The sequence below is a fragment of the Cibotium barometz genome, chromosome 53, assembly GCF_041138505.1.
Source record: "Cibotium barometz isolate CiBa-2024 chromosome 53, ASM4113850v1, whole genome shotgun sequence".
NCBI classification, from domain to species: Eukaryota; Viridiplantae; Streptophyta; class Polypodiopsida; order Cyatheales; family Cibotiaceae; genus Cibotium; species Cibotium barometz.
The window spans coordinates 37918717-37944508 of NC_141098.1; the positions used below are offsets into that span (position 1 = coordinate 37918717).

Consider the following 25792-nt stretch of genomic DNA (forward strand, 5'->3'; position numbering starts at 1 on the left):
ATGCAAAGGTGTCACTCACCGCTCTAACCGCCGCCGTGAAGGATTCCCGCGTCGCAGCAGTGAAGGAGGAGCCGCCGCCGCCGCTCTACCGCCTCACCGCCGCCGTGCCGCTACACAGTGCTCGATCGCTTTCTCACTCTCTCTTTCTCTCTCTCTCTCACACGCAAGAGAAGGAAACCAAGGAGATAAGGCAAGAGCACTCTTGTATTCAACACATGAGAATGAGGGTTTTAGGGTTACATTTGACTCTTATAGGTGACTTGGTCGTTCACACATGGGCGCCCATACATGGCCGGTCGATCCTAACCCTTATCCTATTGATATTCAAGGTGCGCCTCTCATCGGCGATCACCCAATCCCTTTATCCTTTGCATATGGTGCCGACAAGCCCGGCCCACGACTCAGAATAGTTAAACTAATTACATGACGTAAAACATAGTACGTCTCAATGTCCGTCATCATAGGTTAACAGCAATGGAGACACTTGAAGGGCTTTTGCAATAGTTGTTTACTCCAAGGCAAGCTCAGGTGTCGAGAGCTTGACTTGTATTGGTAGGAATGTCCCGTGAGCTTCTGTTAGTGGTGGGGTGAGACCCCTAATGGCGAGAGTGTGTGATGGATCACCAGAGCCCAAGAGTGACAGTGGCACCCCAAATTTTTGGGGTCATAGTGGATGGTGGTTCTGGAGTGAACATTATGCCCAAAGCCACTTGTAGGACTATGGGTGTATGCACCGCCAACCCTACTCCCTTCATCGCCATTAGAGTGGCCAATCAGAAGGAAGTTCTGCCTCTTGGGTTGGTAAGCAATGTGCCAATCATCATTGGTGGGTTGACGTTCTTTATGACTTTTGTGGTATTGGACCTCCCACCTGCTAATTGGAAGATTGTGACTAAGATCAGCTTCTGTAATACATGATTAGGGAAGGGACACAACTTACAGGTCCCTATGGGAGACAGATGTGTGCTCTTGGCATTAGAAAAGGGGGCATATGAGGGAGCTGGGAGCTTCCCTTCACACAACATAGTTCCAGTGCCTCTTTGGGTAAGGATATAATTCAAGTGATGTTTCTTTAGATGATGCATGGGACCTCGTTGGTCTTGAAGGCGAAGATGTATAACCCTTATGGAATTGGTTAGATTACTTCACTGATATGGGGTGATATTTCTTTAGATGATGCATGGGACCCCTTTGGTCTTGAAGGAGAAGATGTAGAGCCCTTATGGAATTGGTTAAATTACTTCACTAATATGGGGTGATATTTCTTTAGATGATGCATGGGACCCCTTTGGTCTTGTGAAGGAGAAGATGTAGAGCCCTTATGGAATTGGTTAAATTCCTTCACTGGTATGGAATGCAACATGGTGGAAATCACTGAGCTTCCCACTGAAGAGAAGGCTGAGGATGGAGAAAACTTGCAGAGTGTCCAAGAATAATTTATCCTAAGAGTGTCCAAGAATAATTTATGCAGTGTAGCATATGGTACATAGTAAATTAAATTGACCCTAAGCATATTCTTAGTCATAGTCTAACCCATAGTTTATTGTATGTAATGAGACATTATTCAATCTTCTAGCCATGGTTCTTGAAAGATAACAATGAATATTCTTCGCTTTATGATTCTTTTTCTAGGAAATATCATTATGGCCATAGGTTTGCTCCAATACCACCAGTGAGGCCCCAACCCACCTACCCTTGACTTGACTACAATTTATACACTACTTGTGCTAATTACTCTCTTCTCTAAAATTTGTAGCTTAAGACAATATTCTCTCTTTACAATATTGTGTGTGCTTGGGCACATTCCTTATTGTTGTAAAATTAGTCTCAATCGACAAAGTCGTTCAAGACACAACAAACACTCTATATATTAGTCACAAATTTATTCTAAGGTCATACGCAACTCGCACATAATTTCTTGTATTTGCATGGTACACAAAGGGAAAAAAGATTCCACAAAGGATAAAAATTCCACCACCATCTACACAAAGACGCTTATGAGAGCTCACGTGGTTGTAATATGGTGAATGAATAAGGATGCTTCTATGGCTATCTCATTTATTTTGTGATGTGAATATTGAAGCAATGATCATTATTTTTGTTTGAAAATTTTGGAACAATACTAATGCTTGGTTTTCTTGATTATGAGTCTTTTATATGGCTTTTTGACAGATGAAACTATTGAAGTATATGAGTCCTAAAAGGTGTATGATACAATGACCGGTGTTTAGGACACCATCTATTCAACTGGGATGATGATCAAATAAGATACCCGCTGAGGAGATGCACATAAGTGCCCAAAATAATGATACCAAAATGAGATAGTACCACCACTTGATTTTTAAGACCCAAAGAGACCTATTTAGAAACCACTAAAATATGTCTAGATGCATGTGGAGTAAACTGACTGACTTTCTTAAAGCGGTACAGGCACAGTAGTTACAATTGTGTCCACCTTCAACATCTATGGTGTTAAGGGGTAACAGTTTGCAGTCCACCTGAACAGGGCAGAACTGAGAGAGTACGAACATCAGAACCATGACGGAGACGTAGACAAACAGAAAGAACCATGCATATTCACAAAACTTTATGGTATGAAGGTCGGAAACATTTAAGGCATGGATTGTGAATAGATCTTTTTGATAAGACAATCGTGAAGATGCCAAAGACCAATTTCCCTTCTCAAAAAGCTACCAGCCATGAAAACCATACTGGTAGACCAAAGCGGTGCGATACATAGCTGCCAAATGGAACAGAACAAGCAGCATCACCAGAAAGTCATCAATAAGGCCTATGAGCCCAAGAAAACCTGCAAAACAAGCAAACAGTCATGAGCTAAAATTCTAACAACCTCAAAGATTTCAAGGTGACTTAAGGATGATGCTGTCATACAATTGTGCAGAAACAAACCCAAATGTGTCTTTAACAAACCATGACGCCTGGACATGAACAGAGTCCGGCCTATGGGCAAGACTTAAGCATGCAAGTGTCCTGTAGATGAATGGTCTCTTCTACCTTTCTATCTTGTTAGAATAATGCTTCAGTGGTTGCGTTGACTCTACTGGCTTACGATGGTCTATGGCCAAGATCATGTACAACTAGTGTCCTGTAGATGAATGATCTCTTCTACCTTTTTATCTTGTTAGAATAATGCTTCAGTGGTTGCGTTGACTCTACTGGCTTACTATGGTCTATGGCCAAGATCATATAGGGTTTTAGTACAAGTTGTAGGAGTCATTTCAAATTTGAAATTCAGTTAGGCACTTTGCTCTAGAGGCCCAGTGTATTTGAAGTGCCACATCGTCAATTTTTTTAGGGTTGGAGTTAAAACGCTATATAAGTTTGTATTTCGGTGCGTTTTATTAATTTAGCCTCTCGTTTTTATTGCCTTGAAGTTGTCTCTCGCTTTCTCTCTCCCTCGCTGTGCTCTCAAGATCTTACCAAACCCAGAATCTCTGCAAGTTTTTGTTCAATTCCATCAATTTCTGTTCTCCACCCATCAATTTCCATCTGGATCCCTCTGTCTGCAAAGGAGCAAGCTTCTACATGCTAAATTTCCAGCATCTTGGATTGCTCACAAGCTTCTGCTCAAAACCGTTCTTGGTCCAATGTAGGCTGAGGCTGGATTGATAACAAATGAGGGTGGGGGGACCTAAGGCCCTTCTCACCCCAATATGCTCATCAAGCTGCTCATCTGGCCATGGGCATTAAATAAAGATTTTCAGCCGTATTTCCCTCCTATATCAAGGGGTGTTTTTTCTGCAAATTCTGCTGGGGTGTACTTTTCATTGGCATGTAGAGGGGGTCACCCAGAGCGTCGGTGATGCCCATTTATATATTCGGCCATATTCCTGGGACCTGAAGGGCCAAAAATTCCTTTCTCCATTCTGGTTGGATTCTTCTATTCTGGGGTTGTCATCATCTGCTTCTATTTTTTCGTAGCCCCCCCGTGTATGGATTGGGTGTTGCTTCTTCCATCTGTGGCTGTAAGCTATAATAAAAGTGAACATATGGATTTCCAGTAGGTCATGCTATTGAGGATTTGTCAGCTTCGTACTTGCTACTACATTTTCCCATAATGTTACTTCACCTGCCATAGGCATGACCTCTTCCCATTCCATCATTGGGGCCGTGATTGAATATGGCATGTACGGTACCTTTTGGCGTGTCGCATTATAGGCCCCTTTAGCTAAGATTGAATGGTGTTATCTGCATCAAGACTTTGAAGAACAATTTTGGTTGCAGAAGTGCATTATCGACTCTGATCATATATCTTCATAATCTGCAAACAGAAGATAGTCCAAGATGTCTTTATCAGAGTGTAATGCATAGGCAATGCCCACCCTCCTCGCACACCTGTCTCCACCAGGTGTGCCCTGCCGCTCTGCCTTCACCTGCTGCCACCCCACCCTCTCCCGCTCCCACCTGCTCTTCGTGGTCTTGTTGCCCCCACCCCCCCCTCTCTCTCTCTCTCTCTCTCTCTCTCTCTCTCTCTCTCTCTCTCTCTCTTCGTTCTCCCCCGCCCTCAGCTCTCCTCCTTACCATCCCTTTTCCGTTGCCTCACCTCCCCCTGATTGCTCCTGCCCCATGGCTCTTCGGATTCATCTCTCCTTGTGGTCTCGCATCTGGCCCATCCCTCATGGATGACTCTGGAGCAGCCGCTCCGTCATCCCCAGCTGACACCACCCAGCCACCCAGAGATGTACATTGCATGCGCTTGCCCACGCCACCGGGGCGCAGCAAGCCAGCACCCACCCCCACAAACGTCTGCAGCTCTTGGAGCAGGAGTTCTACCTGAGCCTCAACAATGACTGTCTTGCTCCCCTCCACCCGCCCCCTCAAGGACCAAGTCGATGTAGGAGTATCGTCAGAGGGGATGCCAGCCTTCCGACAATACTCCTGCCCAGCCGGCAGAGGAGGCGCGAGCCCTCCAATGACACTCCTACCCAGCTGGCAAAGGGGGTGCGAGCCCTCCGAGACGATACTCCTGCCCAGCCGGCACGCGAGCCCTCTGAGACGATACTCCTGCCCAACCGGCTGAGCGGCATGAGCCCCTCCGACGATACTCCTATCCAGCCAATAGAGGGGGCGCAAGCCCCGAGAACGCTCTTGCCCAGCCTATGGAAGGGGCACGCCGCACACCCCCCGACGAAAATCTTGCCCCAGCCTGCGGAGGGGGCACAAGGCCTCCGGCGATAATCCTACCCAACCGATGGATGGGGTGCAAGCCCTCCGATGATACTCCTGCCCAATTGATGGTGAGGCGCAAGCCCTCCGACAATACTCCTGCCCAATCAATGGACGCAGCACGAGCCCTCCAACGATACTTCTACTACCCAGCCAATGGAGGACCCGTTGAGCATCCAGCGCTCTCCTGTCGCCGCGAGCAGCTGTGCGCCAGCGCCAGTATCACCGCCACTGATGTGCATGAGCGTCTCCCACCCATGCCACCGAGGAGGGGGGGGGGGCTGCGCTCAATACCTTGGGCCGCACACAAGCCCCACTTGCAGCCTCCACCTCATGATTGCTCCCCTAAGGGCAGGTTGGGGACAGTTCCCAAGGTAACGGTTCCCATGACGAACCATTTTGAGCCATTACTATTGTCATCAACACTCGACAATCCTAGCAAGGCCCACAGAGAACTCGCTCCCTCACCCCACCCCACCACCCCTCTTTTCCTTTTCCCACCACCCTCCCTTCCTCCAAGCAATCCTCTAGCTAGGAGTCGGAGGCGTCATCCTCGCAGGTAACTCCCCTTCTCGCCCCTCCAGCTGCCATCGCCCAATGGCACTCCTTCCAGAGCTTCTCAAACTCAATGGAGACTTAGGTTTTCTCTTCACTGGGTACCCCTGGCCCCGGAACAAGAGGCCCTACTTACATGAGGGGCTACCCGGTCGATTACACCTTCAAGCGACGACATCAATGGAGATCCTCTCTCTTTCTTAGAATTAGCATAAACTGGTGGTGTCTCCCCCGTGAGGATTTTTGGGTGGTAAATGTTTATGAACGTGTGTGTATACACCCTAAAACCATCTTGGTCAATGAATCTTCTAACCTTGGGATAGGACCACACGGGTCGAGCTCTGATACCATGTCAAAGTCACGCAGCAGCAACACACACACCACCCTAGGGCACTGAGCAACGTCGGTGGCTAGGCTCCCATCTCCAAGCCGTTGCTCCCCCCCAAAAACCCGGTCGGAGGAGATATCTATGACAAGGTGCCACCACACCCTATATATGGCTCTTCGACTTCCCATGCTCTTGCATATGGGATAATCCACCACAACTTCTAGTCATGCGATAACCCGAGAGTAGCTACGAGAATTTCTACCTCCAACACCCTCCTTCAATTCGAGCACCTCGATCAAATAGAGTTAGGACCGCCCAAGACCACACGGGCCGAGCTCTGATACCATGTCAAAGTCATGCAGCAACAACACACACACCACCCTAGGGCACTGAGCAACGTCGGTGGCTGGGCTCCCATCTCCAAGGCGTTGCCCCCCCCCCATCCCAAAAAAAACCCGGCCGGAGGAGATATCTATGACGACAAGGTGCCACCACACCCTATATATGGCTCTTCAACTTCCCATGCTCTTGCATATGAGATAATCCACCACAACTTCTAGTCATGCGATAACCTGAGAGTAACTACGAGAATTGCCACCTCCAACAAGATCTGCAGTTACCTCTTTCCCCTTGAGTGTGCAGTGTGGGAGCATGTCGACGGACGAGGAGGTGGACACCATCCTCCATGGACAAGTGATATTCCACTCACATGTTGCAGAATCTTTACATCACTAACACTATTGCAACAGGATGGCCTATGTCCCGAATGGAGCAAGTGCCTCTCATGCCAAACAGGAAGAGCCTCCTACTTCCATGTCAGCTCCATCGCTGAGAAGGGTACTCACCGGCATGTTTCTCGCCGCGAGAAGGCCCTAGCACGGTGGCATCATCTAGCCTCCACCATCCAAGGATACTTGGAGCGGCTCGAGCCACGGGTGCACAGCCACTACTCCCCCTTGAAACCAGCCCCGAAGCTATAGCGGCCAATGAAGTTTCTTGCTGCTGAACAACAGCTCAGCGTTCGACCATGAGAATAGCCTTGTGGAACATCCAAGGCTATCGTTGCCTACCAAAGGATTTGAGAGGAGCTCTAGCGAGCACTAGTCGAGGGAGACCTTGACATTCTTGTGATCCACGAGCACCGGCTCGCTGCAGGGCGCACCCACGATTGCAGAAAGATTCTGCCCAACAAGAGCCGTACCATCTGGTCCCCGACGATTGGGCACTTGCGGAATCACAGCAAGGTTTGCATCTTAGTGTGTCGTTGATAGTCGAATCTGATGTGATTGTTCCCAACCGTGCCTAGTGGTTGATCATTCGTTTGGGGAGACTCACCTCAGCCCGAGTCACCATTTGGCCGCCCAAGTGGTCTTCCTCTACTTTTGTGTCAAGGTATGGGAGGCCAGGGAGCTTCGTGTCACCCGTACTAAAGCCAGGGAGCTTCGTGTCACCCGTACTGAGGCCAAGCCTCAGGCTGCCCGTACTGTGGCCAAGACGTGGTACCCATTGTCCGGGATCCCAATTTAGGCTTCCCATTGAACCAGTTCCATGCTCAAGAAGACCTGCTATTTACAAGTTCCAGGAACGGGAGATATTTCCATTGCATAATGCATATGCATGCATCTCTGCCTGTTTGAAACTGCTTTCGCATGACTTATTTTCGTGTGAATGCCTGTTATGACGTGTCCAATTCACGGGCAAGGGACGCCCACCCGTGAGCCATGTGAATGCCCTATAGCCTTAGCAGTTCACATTTATTAAAGCTGGGCACCGACAACTGGCTCAGTGCCCGGGGCCCAAGGTCAAAAGTGTGGCCATCCCAAATGTTGGGCACCCACACAGGGCCTCAGAAGTGTGTGGACACTTTAAGGAGGTGGCCATCATTAATTATGGTGGGCTATGCCACATGGCACAAGGGATTTGGACCCCTCCAGCTCCTCTCCCCCATTCTTCTCCACCTCTTTGCACTTTCCCCTCTCCTAGAGGCTGGCGCCCAACTCTCTTCCCTTTTTCTACTTGTCGACTGCTCCTTTCAGTACTTTCAGCACCTTCTGCACCTGCTGTACCTGTTGAAAACCTAACAGTACCACCTGCTCTACCTGCTGAAACCCTAACAGTACCTGCTGTGTACCTACTGTGGGCACCTGCTGTACCTGCTGAAACCCTAACAGTACCTCTTGTGTACCTGCTGTGGGCACCTACTGTTCCTGCTGAAACCCTAACAGTACCTTCTGTGTACCTGCCGTGGACACCTGCTGAAACCCTAATTGTACCTGCTGCTGCGACTGTACCTTTTGTACCTGCAGCACCTTCTGTACCTGCAATACCTGTTGTGCCCTCAGTACCTTCTGTACCTACAGTACTGTACCTTCTGTACCTATTGTACCTGCAGTACCTACTGTACCTCCTATACCTGCAGTACCGGCTGTACCTGCTGTGGGCACCTGCTGTACCTGCTGTACCGCATGTACAAACCACCGTACCTGCTGAAAACCAGAAATACACTCCCTGTGGTACCTGCTGAAACCCTAACTGTACCAGCTGTACTTGCTGAAAAATCAGAACTGTACTCATGGATGTACCTGCTGAAACCCTAAAAGTATCAGCTTGTGTACCGGATGTTCTACAAGTACCTGTTCGTGTACTTGTGGGGAGCACCAAGCCCGTTCCTCTGCGAGATGCTCTAGTACGAGAGCGCCTATTCGTGCATGGTCTCGGAACAACAGTTTCGTGTTCACACAACTCAAGGTGTATGAGGAGTCGGGGCTGGTTGTATTGACTCATTCGACGAGTCCAGCTTCGACATTCTTCATCGGCAAATACTTGTTTGGGTAATATGTCTCCATATTATGCATTGCATGGATTATCTCGCAAGCAAGCCCTTCGAATTTTTTACACACATAAAATACTCCAATAATATACTTCAGTATTGAGGGGGGGTCGGCCCGTTTGCGGCCCCAATGGTGCTGTACCGTGCAATGCTTCTCTTTTGCAAATTGTCTTGAGCAATGATGTATCTTTCAGTGATTATGTGTATTGTGGCTAGTTCATTTTAGTGTGGACGAGTGTATTGTTCTCGAGACGGTGCTCAAGGACATTCACAACTAGTCGGTGTAGTTTCAGTGGTATCAGAGCACGGTTGTTTCCCTCTTCTCAGTGGGGATACGGTCATTTGGGCATTGAGCATCGTGTGAACAGCCGTCATTCACTATGGAAAGCATAGACAAGGGCCTAGTTCAACTCGCCAAGCAAGTGGCACTCATGTTTCTAAAACCTTGGGTAATAAGCATATGCATACAAGTTATGTAGAGAAGCAAAGACATATCGAACAGCCTTCTCGAGGCAAAGAGAAGATGCACGGAGATGACCCAAATGTATTGAAGGCTGAGATGGAGCACATGAAGAGGCAATTGTATGCCAAGGAAGAAGAGCTCAAAATGTTGTATGAGAATCTGCAGGTTCACAAGCTTATTATGGAGGCTACAAAGGCCGAGTCTATGGTGGCACACACGATGGATTCTATGACGAAGGAATTGGGTGTGAACCCTCGTGAGATAGCTCTCAATTATCAGTGGGGATGTGGTGAAAGGACTTGCAGGTGAACTTTGTGTTGAAGAGCCCCCATATGTGGAGATGGGAAATGATGTATCTCGCAGGGTTAAATCTTATGTACACAAGGATGAGGGTTCGGTGACTTCAAAGCAAGCCTCCACTCCGCATGGGTCAAGAAAAGAAAGAGATGTACATGGCAGAATGAGTGGTAGACATGCTGAAAATGTACATGTGATGCATGCTTCTCATGGGGAAAGTGATAGATATGTAAGCCGTAGCACTTTGCCTATGGAATTGGCTAGAGAAGAGACCCATCATGGGCTGAAAGCTATTTATAATGTTGGGACAGCCAAGGAAGACCATGTGTCACCAGCTACTCATGCCACCGAGTATGCCCATGGTGAACAAGTTTCACGGAGGGGCCCTTATGTGAATGCAAGTACTAGGGGACCACCGTTGCACACATCACCGTTGCATAGGGCACCTGCCTCCGTGCCGCATTTTTCTTGCCAAGGACATATGCATGTACCTAGTGCTGCCCCATTGGACAACGGGAAGAGAAAGCTAGAAGATGAGGGTCACCATGTCAAAAGGCTTAAAGAATTTAAAGCATGTGACAAATCTATGAAGTTTGAAGCCTATCATGGTGATTATGATGCAAGCAAGGCAATGGCTTTTATAGCCCAGTTTGACATCGCCTTCAATGATGAGGAATTCTTTGAGAAATCCAAGATTCGCCATGTAAGCATGTTTCTAAAGGGCTCGGCTGCCCATTGGTAGATTACAAAAAAGCTTTCTAGTAGCCCTCTGCAGACATGGGTGGACTTCAAAGAAAGAGTTTATGCACAGCTTTTGCCTCCAAATGCAGTAGAGAAGATCATGAGCAAATGGGACGAAATAGAGGAAAAGGATAATGAGTCCATGCACGCATAAGAAAACAAATTTTGGAAGATCTATTTAGAGGTCTCTCCATTCTTGTGGGTGAACTTGAGAAGAAAAGGAAGTTTGTGGCTGGCCTCCAACCAATCTACAAATCCGGACTTGATACGCATCATAATGCTACTTTACAAGGCTACATTGCAGCCGCTCTTGCCACCGAGCAATTGGAGCACAAATTGCAACATTCTCGCAAACGAGACCATGCATTCAAGGGCAAAGAAAGGCCTGGTCATAGCATGCAAAAGAGCGGACAACATGCTAAACCTTTTGTGAAAGATGTAAAGAGTGGTGTGAAGGCTGAGAATAAGAGCCTCACTCCTAAACAAAGGGAGCAATATGCCGAGGGTAAGTGTCATGACCCTGTGAAAATGGGTGCAGCATAAGTGTGAGCATGGTGGTCGGTGAGCAAGATAAAAATTTAATTGTTCATACTTGGGTGCCCGGACAAATGGTAACATGTGTGGACATCCCCAAGTGTGAAGGGGGACCAACGGATTTAATATTTTAATGTTTATAACCTTGGGTGACCCCTAGGCATAAGTCTTAATAAACTTAAAAGGGCCTTAGGATTTTTATGGAGAGAAGGGGCTACTCCATTTTTGGAAGTACACGCCTCTCCCTTTTTTCTCTCTCTTGCTTTTGGAAAGAGTGACGCTGGCTGAAGCGTGGATTGGCAAGCGTGGCAGTTTCTAAAAGAGGAAAGCGCATACAGGCTGCTGGCGTGGAGAGTATTTCTGAAAAAAAAAAAAGCGCTTATACAAGCTACGGGCTTCGCCCCCCTTTTTCCTGCTTTTGGAGAGATAGTAGACAAGCGGCACTATTTGCAGGCTGCATGGGAGTTCTTCTCTTGCTTTTGAAGAGGGTTGCAGGCGGGCAGAGCTGCTGTATATGCAGGCGCAGCTGATTTCAGGTCTTGTTCTAGCTCTTGGAGTGGGAAAGTATTGGCTGCTGTGTTGCGCATCAGAACAGAAACACAAGTCCCCTCTCTATTCCCTCTCTTTGGCTTTTTGGAGGACAAGCTGGCTGCTGTGCTGGAGAGAACATAGGCGGCTGCAGATTCTTTCTTTCTCTCTCCTTTGCTTTTGGCAAGAAGATGGTTGTCAGTTGGGAAGTGTGAATTGTGAGAAGGGAAAACAAGGCTGCACAACAGGTTCTCTCACAAGTTTTCTCCTTCTTCCGGCTGCAAGACAAGAGGACAAGACAGTTCGGGGCTTTTCCTCCAGTCTTTTCTTCCTTGTGGAAACCGACATCAAGACTGTAAGTTTCTCTTTCTTTGTCAGCAAGTGGGACTGCAGGTGATGTCATATGAAGTCTCTCTTTTCACTGGCTCAAGACTGCTCTAGAGTGGTTCTCTCTAGCCCTTTGTGAGAAGGAAGGGTTTGGCAGTTCAGAGGGTGGAAAGAGGACAAGTTTGTGGGCCGTTTTGGATGAGTTTGTGGACTGGTTTTCATGGCTGAGTTTATGGCTACGTGCATGTTTCAGTCAGATGCATTCAAGGCCTCATGGATGTACAGACTTAGCAGATTAGAGGTGATAACAATGTGGTGTTCTTGGGACACAAGGCTGTGTAACCTCTATGCTAAGAGGTCCTAAGGATTGGCAGATTGGACTTGCAGACATACGAGCCATGGATGGCCAAGTTGTAATCATCTAAATCTTTCCATTGAAATTGAATAAAGTAATACCGAAAGGGGCGCCAAGCTTTGGGGCCAACAGGTGTCCTTCTCTTTCTTGTTTTGGAGCACTCTAGCGGCCAATGAAGTTTCTTGCTGCTGAACAACAGCTCAGCATTCAACCATGAGAATAGCCTTGTGGAACATCCAAGGCTGTCGTTGCCTACCAAAGGATTTGAGAGGAGCTCTAGCGAGCACTAGTCGAGGGAGACCTTGACATTCTTATGATCCACGAGCACCGGCTCGCTGCAGGGCGCACCCACGATTGCAGAAAGATTCTGCCCAACAAGAGCCATATCGTCTGGTCCCCGACGATTGGGCCCTTGCGGAATCACAGCAAGGTTTGCATCTCAGTGTGTCGTTCATAGTCGAATCTGATGTGATTGTTCCCAACCGTGCCTAGTGGTTGATCATTCGTGTTGGGGAGACTCACCTCAGCCCGTGTCACCATTTGGCCGCCCAAGTGGTCTTCCTCTACTTTTGTGTCAATGGGAGGCCAGGGAGCTTCGTGTCACCCGTACTCAGGCCAAGCAGCTTCGTGTCACCTGTACTGAGGCCAAGCCTCATGCCGCCCGTACTGTGGCCAACACGTGGTACCCATTGTCCGGGATCCCAATTTAGGCTTCCCATTGAGCCAGTTCCATGCTCGGGAAGACCTGCTGTTTACAGGTTCTAGGAACGGGAGATATTTCCATTGCATAATGCATATGCATGCATCTCTGCCTGTTTGAAACTGTTTTCGCATGACTTATTTTCGTGTGAATGCCTGTTATGACGTGTCCAATTCACGGGCAAGGGACGCCCACCCGTGAGAAAAGTGTGGCCAACCCAAATGTTGGGCACCCACACAGGGCCTCAGAAGTGTGTGGACACTTTAAGGAGGTGGCCATCATTAATTATGGTGGGCTATGCCACATGGCACAAGGGATTTGGACCCCTCCAGCTCCTCTCCCCCATTCTTCTCCACCTCTTTGCACTTTCCCCTCTCCTAGAGGCTGGCGCCCAACTCTCTTCCCTTTTTCTACTTGTCGACTGCTCCTTTCAGTACTTTCAGCACCTTCTGCACCTGCTGTACCTGTTGAAAACCTAACAGTACCACCTGCTCTACCTGCTGAAACCCTAACAGTACCTGCTGTGTACCTACTGTGGGCACCTGCTGTACCTGCTGAAACCCTAACAGTACCTCTTGTGTACCTGCTGTGGGCACCTACTGTTCCTGCTGAAACCCTAACAGTACCTTCTGTGTACCTGCCGTGGACACCTGCTGAAACCCTAATTGTACCTGCTGCTGCGACTGTACCTTTTGTACCTGCAGCACCTTCTGTACCTGCAATACCTGTTGTGCCCTCAGTACCTTCTGTACCTACAATACTGTACCTTCTGTACCTATTGTACCTGCAGTACCTACTGTACCTCCTATACCTGCAGTACCAGCTGTACCTGCTGTGGGCACCTGCTGTACCTGCTGTACCGCATGTACCAACCACCGTACCTGCTGAAAACCAGAAATACACTCCCTGTGGTACCTGCTGAAACCCTAACTGTACCAGCTGTACTTGCTGAAAAATCAGAACTGTACTCATGGATGTACCTGCTGAAACCCTAAAAGTATCAGCTTGTGTACCGGATGTTCTACAAGTACCTGTTCGTGTACTTGTGGGGAGCACCAAGCCCGTTCCTCTGCGAGATGCTCTGGTACGAGAGCGCCTATTCGTGCATGGTCTCGGAACAACAGTTTCGTGTTCACACAACTCAAGGTGTATGAGGAGTCGGGGCTGGTTGTATTGACTCATTCGACGAGTCCAGCTTCGACATTCTTCATCGGCAAATACTTGTTTGGGTAATATGTCTCCATATTATGCATTGCATGGATTATCTCGCAAGCAAGCCCTTCGAATTTTTTACACACATAAAATACTCCAATAATATACTTCAGTATTGAGGGGGGGTCGGCCCGTTTGCGGCCCCAATGGTGCTGTACCGTGCAATGCTTCTCTTTTGCAAATTGTCTTGAGCAATGATGTATCTTTCAGTGATTATGTGTATTGTGGCTAGTTCATTTTAGTGTGGACGAGTGTATTGTTCTCGAGACGGTGCTCAAGGACATTCACACCTAGTCGGTGTAGTTTCAGTGGTATCAGAGCACGGTTGTTTCCCTCTTCTCAGTGGGGATACGGTCATTTGGGCATTGAGCATCGTGTGAACAGCCGTCATTCACTATGGAAAGCATAGACAAGGGCCTAGTTCAACTCGCCAAGCAAGTGGCACTCATGTTTCTAAAACCTTGGGTAATAAGCATATGCATACAAGTTATGTAGAGAAGCAAAGACACGTCGAACAACCTTCTCGAGGCAAAGAGAAGATGCACGGAGATGACCCAAATGTATTGAAGGCTGAGATGGAGCACATGAAGAGGCAATTGTATGCCAAGGAAGAAGAGCTCAAAATGTTGTATGAGAATCTGCAGGTTCAGAAGCTTATTATGGAGGCTACAAAGGCCGAGTCTATGGTGGCACACACGATGGATTCTATGACGAAGGAATTGGGTGTGAACCCTCGTGAGATAGCTCTCAATTATCAGTGGGGATGTGGTGAAAGGACTTGCAGGTGAACTTTGTGTTGAAGAGCCCCCATATGTGGAGATGGGAAATGATGTATCTCGCAGGGTTAAATCTTATGTACACAGGGATGAGGGTTCGGTGACTTCAAAGCAAGCCTCCACTCTGCATGGGTCAAGAAAAGAAAGAGATGTACATGGCAGAATGAGTGGTAGACATGCTGAAAATGTACATGTGATGCATGCTTCTGATGGGGAAAGTGATAGATATGTAAGCCGTAGCACTTTGCCTATGGAATTGGCTAGAGAAGAGACCCATCATGGGCTGAAAGCAATTTATAATGTTGGGACAGCCAAGGAAGACCATGTGTCACCAGCTACTCATGCCACCGAGTATGCCCATGGTGAACAAGTTTCACGGAGGGGCCCTTATGTGAATGCAAGTACTAGGGGACCACCGTTGCACACATCACCGTTGCATAGGGCACCTGCCTCCGTGCCGCATTTTTCTTGCCATGGACATATGCATGTACCTACTGCTGCCCCATTCGACAAGGGGAAGAGAAAGCTGGAAGATGAGGGTCACCATGTCAAGAGGCTTAAAGAATTTAAAGTATGTGACAAATCTATGAAGTTTGAAGCCTATCATGGTGATTATGATGCAAGCAAGGCAATGGCTTTTATAGCCCAGTTTGACATCGCCTTCAACGATGAGGAATTCTTTGAGAAATCCAAGATTCGCCATGTAAGCATGTTTCTAAAGGGCTTGGCTGCCCATTGGTGGATTACAAAAAAGCTTTCTAGTAGCCCTCTACAGACATCGGTGGACTTCAAAGAAAGATCTTATGCACAGTTTTTGCCTCCAAATGCAGTAGAGAAGATCATGAGCAAATGGGACGAAATACAGCAAAAGGATAATGAGTCCATGCACGCATATGAAAACAGATTTTGGAAGATCTATTTAGAGGTCTCTCCATTTTTTCTTGTGGGTGAACTTGAGAAGAAAAGGAAGTTTGTGGCCGGCCTCCAACCAATCTACAAATCCGGACTTGATACGCATCATAATGCTACTTTACAAGGCTACATTGCAGCCGCTCTTGCCACCGAGCAATTGGAGCACAAATTGCAGCATTCTCGCAAACGAGACCATGCATTCAAGGGCAAAGAAAGGCCTGGTCATAGCATGCAAAAGAGCGGACAGCATGCTAAACCTTTTGTGAAAGATGTAAAGAGTGGTGTGAAGGCTGAGAATAAGAGCCTCACTCCTAAAGCAAAGGGAGCAATATGCCGAGGGTAAGTGTCATGACCCTGTGAAAATGGGTGCAGCATAAGTGTGAGCATGGTGGTCGGTGAGCAAGATAAAAATTTAATTGTTCATACTTGGGTGCCCGGACAAATGGTAACATGTGTGGACATCCCCAAGTGTGAAGGGGGACCAACGGATTTAATATTTTAATGTTTATAACCTTGGGTGGCCCCTAGGCATAAGTCTTAATAAACTTAAAAGGGCCTTAGGATTTTTATGGAGAGAAGGGGCTACTCCATTTTTGGAAGTACACGCCTCTCTCCCTTTTTTCTCTCTTGCTTTTGGAAAGAGTGAGGCTGGCTGAAGCGTGGATTGGCAAGCGTGGCAGTTTCTAAAAGAGGAAAGCGCATACAGGCTGCTGGCGTGGAGAGTATTTCTGAAAAAAAAAAAAAAGAAGCGCTTATACAAGCTGCGGGCTTCGCCCCTCTTTTTCCTGCTTTTGGAGAGATAGTAGACAAGCGGCACTGTTTGCAGGCTGCATGGGAGTTCTTCTCTTGCTTTTGAAGAGGGTTGCAGGCGGGCAGAGCTGCTGTGTATGCAGGCGCAGCTGATTTCAGGTCTTGTTCTAGCTCTTGGAGAGGGAAAGTATTGGCTGCTGTGTTGCGCATCAGAACAGAAACACAAGTCCCCTCTCTATTCCCTCTCTTTGGCTTTTTGGAGGACAAGCTGGCTGCTGTGCTGGAGAGAACATAGGCGGCTGCAGATTCTTTCTTTCTCTCTCCTTTGCTTTTGGCAAGAAGATGGTTGTCAGTTGGGAAGTGTGAATTGTGAGAAGGGAAAACAAGGCTGCACAACAGGTTCTCTCACAAGTTTTCTCCTTCTTCCGGCTGCAAGACAAGAGGACAAGACAGTTCGGGGCTTTTCCTCCAGTCTTTTCTTCCTTGTGGAAACCGACATCAAGACTGTAAGTTTCTCTTTCTTTGTCAGCAAGTGGGACTGCAGGTGATGTCATATGAAGTCTCTCGTTTCACTGGCTCAAGACTGCTCTAGAGTGGTTCTCTCTAGCCCTTTGTGAGAAGGAAGGGTTTGGCAGTTCAGAGGGTGGAAAGAGGACAAGTTTGTGGGCTGTTTTGGATGAGTTTGTGGACTGGTTTTCATGGCTGAGTTTATGGCTACGTGCATGTTTCAGTCAGATGCATTCAAGGCCTCATGGATGTACAGACTTAGCAGATTAGAGGTGATAACAATGTGGTGTTCTTGGGACACAAGGCTGTGTAACCTCTATGCTAAGAGGTCCTGAGGATTGGCAGATTGGACTTGCAGACATACGAGCCATGGATGGCCAAGTTGTAATCATCTAAATCTTTCCATTGAAATTGAATAAAGAAATACAGAAAGGGGCGCCAAGCTTTGGGGCCAACAGGTGTCCTTCTCTTTCTTGATTAATTGTCTGGACTACAATTGGATTGGGTGACTGTTAGTTTACCGCTCTTTGGTTTCTACCAGAGGCCGGTTTCAATAAGTGCTTCTCATGTGGGAGCCAAGATCACATGTTTCGTGAATGTCCTAAGCGCAAGAATAAGGACAATGAGAAGCAACAAAAGGCTAATGTGCATGCCATTCCCAATGTGCAAGGGAATACAAGTAAGGATGAAAAAGAGAGGATAGTTTGCAAAGCATGGGGACAACTTAAGGATCAGCCCACACTCTTATGTTTGATGATTGTGCCACAGACAACTTCATTTCTATGGAGATGGCATCCACATTGAACATTGATGTAGGAGACGGGACCCCATATTGAGGCGAAGATTGCTTTTGTGGGAAAACAAGTGCAAGTGACCCCTATTATTGGAAAGTTGCGCGTACACATCTAGGGGTATCTTGATCACGAGAATTTCTTGGTTGCACCATTTCAGGGATGTGATATATTGCTAGGAAAGCCATGCATTGAGCCACGCAAGGAGTACAAGACCAACTGGATTACTTTTATGCATAGAGGCCGCATGCATGTTATTGATGTTGGCCAAGAGGGAGACTCTATCCCAGTTGTATCTCATGTTCAGATTAATAAAGCAATGAGAAAGAGTGTTTCCGCGTACTTAGTCTTTGTTCGTGCTAAGGTTGAATGTAATGATGTATGCATAGATACTCTCACAAGTGAAAGGCTGAAATTTTTAAATGCATACAAGGATTGCTTTGCACATGTGTTACCAGGAGAGCTACCTCCTAAGAGACCCGAGGATCATCGCATTGATTCGGATTTGGCCTGAGCTATCTTCCATACATGAAGTACGAAGCTTTTTGGGTTTATGCTCATATTACAGACGTTTTATTATACACTTTGCATGGATTGCTTCGCCATCGCATGAGCTCACTAAGAAGAAGGCAGTCTTCAAATGGACAGTTGATGAGAAAAAGGCTTTCGTTCGTCTATCCCGGCTCGCTGAAGCTCTCACCCCCCCCCTCTTCGCGCTGACTGCACGCCATCCCCCCACCCCCCCCCCCCCCCCCCGCGGGCCTGCCCTCGCGTTTGCCCCTTCTTCCCCACCTGGCTATCCTGCGCGCCCCAGCGCCCGCCGCCCCCAACTCCTGCTCGTCCCCTTCGCGCCCTCCCGTCCTTCTTCAGCGCCCCGCCCCCCCTTTCGCCTCCGTCACCTTATCTTCCCCCCCGCCCCCCCTTTTTTTGCGCTGCTTCCGCCTCCCCCCTAGGGGCTTTTTGTCTTCGCCGCCCTACCCCTCCCCGTTTTTCTGATTTTTCCGTACCCTGGGGCTTTTTTCTTTTTTGCCTTCCACCTTCCCCCTCCGTCCTTTGTGTGCAGCTCGGTTCTTGCAGGACTCTCCGCATTCGCTCCACCTTCAACATTGCTTCAGACACTGATGGAGGCTCCTCCCGCCCCACCTCAGAGAGACTCTTCCACAGCCCCCTTGCCCGCCCCTGAGGATACCCCCCTCAGGCTTTCTCTTTCGCCAAAAGAGGAAGCGAGTCTCACCGCAGAGGTGGAACACCTCCAGGCACATTCCACCATCTGCCGTATAGTCGGCACTCGCCCCAACAGAGGGGAGATCCGGGATCTTCTTCAGGCCCGCATTCTTGCAAATGTGGGCAAGATCCTGGACGTTCAGCTACTGGGCCATGGACACTACCAGATCGAGTTCGAGACAGCCCAGAGCGTGGCCAAGGTCCTAGCCATGAGTCCCCTTGACATTAGGGGTGCTCGGGCATTCTTCAGACCTTGGCAGCATGGCTTTGATCCAGCGGCGGCCGAGCAGGGAGAGCGCCTTTTCCATGTTACAGTTTGCTTCCCTGGACTCCTCCGTGCCGACTATGGGAGTTGGCTCATTTTTTCTTGGATCCCGGGAGTGTGGATGCCTCAGGGATTCGTCATTTGGTCGTTCGCATAGTGGCAAACTTAGCACGCGACCCTGGATATGTATGCATACACGAGGTTGCTCTGTCTGAGCAGGAGGCAGTCGCCATGGGACACAGCCACTGGCGCCTGATCCGTGATTCTTGTAGCACACCGGGTGGGCAGATTCGTAGCCGCTCGGATGGGGACTATTCTCCATCCAAGCCGCTTGCGAAGGCCCGTCGTACGGCTGAGACAGCATCCACCTCAGCAGGTCATCCATGAGGATCATCTCATGGAATGTACAGGGCCTTGGCGGAGCACATTATATACGCTATCGTGGTTGCTTGAGGCAGGAGCTTCAGAGATGCCTGGTTGGTGGCAGTATTGATATCTTGATGATGCAGGAGCACCACTTGGGTGAGAGCAGGATCCGGAGATATGGTTCGGTGATGCCTGGTAGATGGGACACCTTTTGGTCTGCAGGGTTTGGCCCTTTGGGTGGACACGGAGGAGTATGCATGGTCATTGCAGATGTATGGCGGCAGGCCATTGTGGATCGAGGGATCATTGTGCCTGGTAGAGCACAGTATGTCATTCTGAGGATGCATGTTGAGCTCTTGGGCGTGCTCAACGTCTATGCGCCCAACCATGCTAGTGCCAGATCAGAGTTCTGGACCCAGGTTACGGATGCATTGCCAGAGGCCGCACATTGGTGTGTCGCGGGATACTTCAACATGCTTGAGGACCCAGCCGATAGGGTGGGAGGTAGTCATGTTACAATGCACGGCACGGAGCTTGCAGCTTGGGAGCGATTTTGCATGTCACTGAGGATCACTGATGCATGGCAGCATGGGGCCTTCTCCCGCTCTCAGGACAGTCTTAGTTTCTCTCGGTCGGATCGCCAGCAGGGAGGGACTAATCTATCACGGATTGATCGCTTTTATGTGGGCGATTGGTTAGGGGAGCGAGGGGGCTCCGTTGGCATTCTCGCTGGCACCTCATTTTCAGACCATGCACCAGTTATTTTGACACTGGAGGAGAGGACACGGGAGCCCAGCTTGCAGTTGAGGATCCCAGAGAGGGTACTTACAGATCCTAGTCTCGCTGAGGATGTTGGGGTAAAGGCATTATGTCCACCCTTGTAGTGTGTACAAGCCCATAAGTTTTATAGTACTTAGTACACTTAGTACTTTTAATGTACTAAGTGCACTATGTGTCCTAGAGCAAATATACATGTGTGATAGGGGAGTCACACACTCATACTGTGAGTTGACTTATCCCCACACATCTCTCTCTCTCTCTCTCTCTCCCTTCTTCTCTGTGTGTGTCTCCCACATGAAACCCTAACTCTCTCCCTTCAACTGGTATCAAAGCCACGGTTGTGTCCGTGTGTGCGGGTGTGCGGAGTCGTCTTCATCACGAAGAAGAAGCTCGGCTATGGAGCCTTGAGCTTGGCACGAGCAGAGGAGACTGCGTGGAGCTTTCTGGTGCTCAGCAAGGAGCACGTGCGCTGCAAGACAGTGAGAGGGAGTGGCAGCAGTGCGTTGCAGCAAGGCGTTGGGCGTCAGACACCTGGCCACAAGAGGGAGTGGTTGTAGCGCTGGCCACTAGGCGGAGGCGGCGGCAACAAACAAGGCCTGGCCACAAGGCGTAGCAACGCACACCACAGGGCAAAGGCCTGAGGAGTATGTGAAGGAGGTGGAGCGCGTTGTGAAGATCACCTTCCCAGACTCCGCCCGCATCCGCTACATGGGCGACTCCACTTGGCAAGCCACCCTCAAGCCCGTCGCCTTCTTCCCGACTCGCTGGGGCAGCGCTCGCAGCAGGTGAGGCACCTATAGCGAAACGCCGCCAGCTTGCAGTTCCATCCCCGATACTGCCAGCCTGCGGTTTCATCCCCGTCGCAACCAGCCTGCAGTTCCGTCTATCGTCAACACCAGCTCCCCGTTATCGTTGCAGATCTCCTCAGCTATCGCTCACCTGCACAGCAGCAGCAGCAGCAGCAGCAGCATCAGCTCCTTCACGAGTCAGCAAATACGAAGACACCCCCTTTTTTTCTGCAACAGAAATCAAAAATTTGTACGAGGTATTTGCTTCAATTTTTTGGGATTTGCATGTCCATTTTCATCAATTGAGCAGGTACAGGTCCAAATGGCTCAGATTTTGAGCAAAATTGGCAACATTGGGTGACATTGGTCACATTCCGGGTCAATTGGCAGGAAATTGGATGTTAACATTTGGGGCTTTTGATGTAATTGTGCCATTGGGCATTCATACATGCTGTATGATGTGAGCAATCTCACATTCGGGGCTAAATTGCAGGAAATTGGAGTTCAAATCAAAGGGCTTTTGTGCCAATTGGGTTGATTTGCATGCAGGCACTGGCATTTGATGCTTTGGGCAATGTGTTGATGCCTGTCAAGCACTCAATGTGCCAGTAAATCAAGGGGCTTTTATGTATTGGATGTATATGTGGCCAGGGGGAAGCATTGTGAAGACTCTGGATGCCTTCATGTGCATTAATGTACCATTCATGATCAGAAATTGATCTTGAATCAAGGGGCTTTTCAAGATTTTGTGCTTGTTGAGCTTGGCAAAGCAGCAGGGAAGACTTTTATGCCTTGAACCCTCAGAAATCCACTTGCAGTCAAGGGGCTTTTGCCCAATTTCTGTCCGGGACTGTTGTCTGCAGTGGTGGGGACTGTCAAGGTCTGATTTTCACTCATTTGGACAGCCAGGAGAGCATTTATTGCTACTGTACTTGCTGGTACAGATTTGGTACAACTTTGTACAAGTTTTGGCATGGCTGTACATTGATTTGAGTGAGGAAAAGGCTCATTTTCAGCTGCTGTACTTGCCGGTACAGATTTGGTATATCATTGGTGAGCACTTAGTACTGCTGTACAGTATTTTGGAAGGGGAACAGAGCACATCTAAGGTGCTGTCATAAATCTGCAGCAACCAGATTTTGGTGATTTTATCACATTCAGTGGGAGGAGAGTTGCATTCGTGCTTCCGCAGTGGGAGATAAACTTTGGGAGAACAACTGTGAGCACTTTGTGTGCTTTGGTGCAGTGTTTGCACATCTTGCAGGGAGTCAAGCATTGACTGTGTCAAAGGTTGCATATTGCTATGGCAACCACATGTGAGAGCTCTTCATTGCTTCACATCAAGAAGCTTGAAGGCTCACATAATTATGACATTTGGCAAACCCAGTGCTATAATGTGTTGCTCCAGAAGAAGCAGCACAAGCCCATCAAAGAAAGGGGTGTAATGCCCGCTTCTCTTACTGCTGAAGAATGGGAAGATATGGATGAGCTAGCAAGATCCACTATCATGTTGTCTGTGTCAGACACTTTACTTTTCAGCATACGTGAAGAGAAGACAGCTTGGGGAATGTGGCAAAGATTGCAGGACTTGTATGCCCAGCAAAGTGCCTCGAGCAAAGTGTATTGGTTGAAGAAACTCATGGGTCTTCAAATGAAGGAAGGGGCGTCTATGACAGCCCATCTAAATGAGTTTAATGGTGTTGTCAGCCAGGTCATCAATCAAAAGTTGGCAATGGACGATGAGTTCAAAGCCACCTTTCTCTTATGCACTTTGCCAGAGAGTTGGGACACATTCAGGACAGCCACTAGCAATTCAAATGCTATGCTGTCATATGCAGATGTGGAGGGTGCTCTCCTTCAAGAGGAGATGAACAGGAAGAACAACTCTGGTGGAAAGTCCAATGCAATGAATGCACGTGGGAGATCCCAGCAAAGGGGTAAAAGCCAAGAACGGGGAAGGAGCAAGTCCCGCTCCAAAAAGGACTTGGAATGCCATTATTGTGGCAAGAAGGGACATTTCAAAAAGCAATGCTACAAATGAAAGAATGATCAAAAGGAAAAGGACAAAGGAAAAGACAAAGCCAAAGATGCAAAGCCAAAGGGCAAAAGTGGAGTCAAGATTGAAGAAGTCAATGTGTCACATGCAGGTGACAGTGAGGATGAAGTCCTATTCATGTCTTCACTTGATGCCCATTCACTCCATGCAAGAGATGGTCATGGTATGCACTCATGGATCATTGATTCAAGTGCCTCCTTTCATGTCACAGGTTGCAAAGACTTGTTTGTCAGGACTGCTGGCAATGAAGGAGTAGTTTATTTGGGTGACAACCATGCATGCCAGATTCTCGGCAGAGGTGATGTGAGGCTTGTGTTTTCAGATGGCTCACAGCTTATGCTCCATGATGTCAGGCATGTGCCTGAGATCAAGAAGAACCTGATTTCTACTGGACAGCTTGATAATGCTGGTTATGTTACCACATTTGGTCGTGGAAAGTGGAAGATTAGTAAGGGCTCACTGGTTGTTGCCAGAGGCTCTAAGGTGGACACTCTTTACTTCATGCATGCTAATGTATGTCACCATGCTAATGTAAATGCAACCGAGCTGCCGGAAATCTCTATGTGGCATAGCCGGTTGGGACACATGAGTGTCAAAGGAATGGAGCAATTGTCTCGTTTTGGTTACTTGCCTTCTCTAAAGTTTTCAGTTTTGTGAGCATTGTATATATGGCAGGCAACTCCAGTGCCCCCACAAGAAAGCTCTTGGACAGAAAGATGCTCAGTTAGAGCTTGTGCATACAGATGTATGTGAGATGCCTCAGCTTTCTTTGGGAGGGGCAAAATATTTTGTCCTTTATTGATGATGCCACACGCAAGGTGTGGGTTTATCCTCTTCGTTTGAAGAGTGATACATTCTCAGTGTTTGAGAAGTTTGTTGCTCATGTTGAGAATCAAACTGGCAAAACACTGAAGGCTTTGCGTTCCGACAATGGTGGAGAGTATATGTCCAAACAGTTTCAGGACTTTTGTGATGCTAAAGGCATCAAGAGGGAGCTCTCTACTCCTTATGATCCTCCACAAAACGGGACAGCAGAGAGGATGAACAGGACCATTCAGGAGAAGGTCCGTTCTATGTTGTCACATGTTGCATTACCTCATGGTTTTTGGGCTGAAGCTGGCAAAGGTTGCTTGGGCAGTTATTACACTTCCGCTGACCCAGGGAGGCTTGGGTATTATAGATCCAGTCGATCAGAGTAGAGCCTTATTGGGGAAGCTTATTGTTCGGGGACTGCTTCCAGGCGCTGAGCCTTGGAAAGAGCTTCTTTTGCAGCGGCTGCAGGCTCGGGCTCCCCCAGCAGGGGGCACTTGGGCACCAGAGATTCGATGGATCTTCATAGAGATGAGGAGAACAGGCCTCAGTAGAGGATGGGAGGACAGATTTGCCTTGAGCATCCTGAGAGCTTGGGAGCTGCTGAGACCGGGGCTCTCTCAGAGACCTCCTTCTTGTGTTGAGGAGCGGGCCAGACAGCCGCTCATCTGGAGCCCAGCGGTTCGCACAGAGCAGGGTCATATGCTGGGTTCTCGGCCTCGTCTAGCCTGGGGACCTTTGGCGGCAGGCCCAGCACGTAGCTTTGGAGACTGGCAGGCCTTCTGCAGTCTCCCAGAGGAGATCCAGGTGGAGAGGTTGAGTCACTTCAGAGGGGGGTTGATTATGAGGGATGACATTCAGGAGGCACTCACAGAGGAGTGGTTCACGCCTCTCGAGCTAGTGGCCCCACGGTGAATGGGAGCCTTTACACAATTGGAGATCCTGATTGCTGTCAAAGCTTGCACTGAGGATGGCAGATGCCTCTACTATGAGATTCAGGATGAGGGCAGACTTCAGAGAGTGGAGGTGGAGTCGCCTTTGGTTGCAGAGTGCACCTTTCAGAGGATACGGGTAGTGGCCGCCGCTTCTCGGAAGTGGCATATTGACCTAGACCCTGCAGAGGTGCTCCCGGATTGGCGCATATGGGCATATGCAGCGCGCCCCTTGGCCCGGCTCCAATGGGACCCTGGTGAGTACGAGTGGCATGATCCTTATGCATCCCTTGAGGCCACAGAGATCTCCTTTTTCCAGTATACTGTTCGGTTGGGGCGGCATATTTTGTGACGGCGAGGAGGATGGTCTCTCCAGCTGCAGCGGGGCACTGGCGGCTATAGGGACTCTCACAGGAGTTCCTGGCGGATTTTTGGGCCCGGCTTTGGGCTAGTCGACAGGCCCGCAGGATCTCAACTTTCCAGTGGGCTGGTCGCCCACAAGGGCTCAGCAGTTGGCACTTGGCTTGTATACAGCGGTCTTCCGGCGGCCTGTGTCCGATGCGGCCACCCTATGGAGACACAGAGACATTGCCTATGGGACTGCCCTCAGGCGCAGCAGATTTGTTTGCGGATGCTGCGTATTCTGGCCCCCCTCTCTCCAGAGGGCATGTATACGTGGGGTGCCGCTGCTTGGTCGACTTCGTCAGGGCCTGCTATGGGCTATGAGAAAGAGCAAGACAGCCACGCCATTAGATTCATTAGGGGCCAGCCTCGCCTT

The 25792-nt window shown here is 48.7% G+C and overlaps 1 protein-coding gene across 3 annotated transcripts in view; it reads right to left on the reverse strand.

Annotated features, from left to right (window-relative positions):
• Positions 1-2394: 2394 nt before the first annotated feature.
• The window catches only part of LOC147608603 (uncharacterized), a 48381-nt gene continuing 24983 nt past the window's right edge, over positions 2395-25792 (reverse strand). For 2 of the 3 annotated variants that reach the window (XM_086789033.1, XM_086789032.1), the window contains one exon: positions 2395-2809. In XM_086789033.1, coding sequence (XP_086645159.1) covers positions 2691-2809 — 119 coding nt within the window. In that variant the 3' untranslated portion in view covers positions 2395-2690. The remainder of the gene's footprint in view (positions 2810-25792) is intronic. The other variant, XM_086789034.1, reaches the window with a different exon arrangement.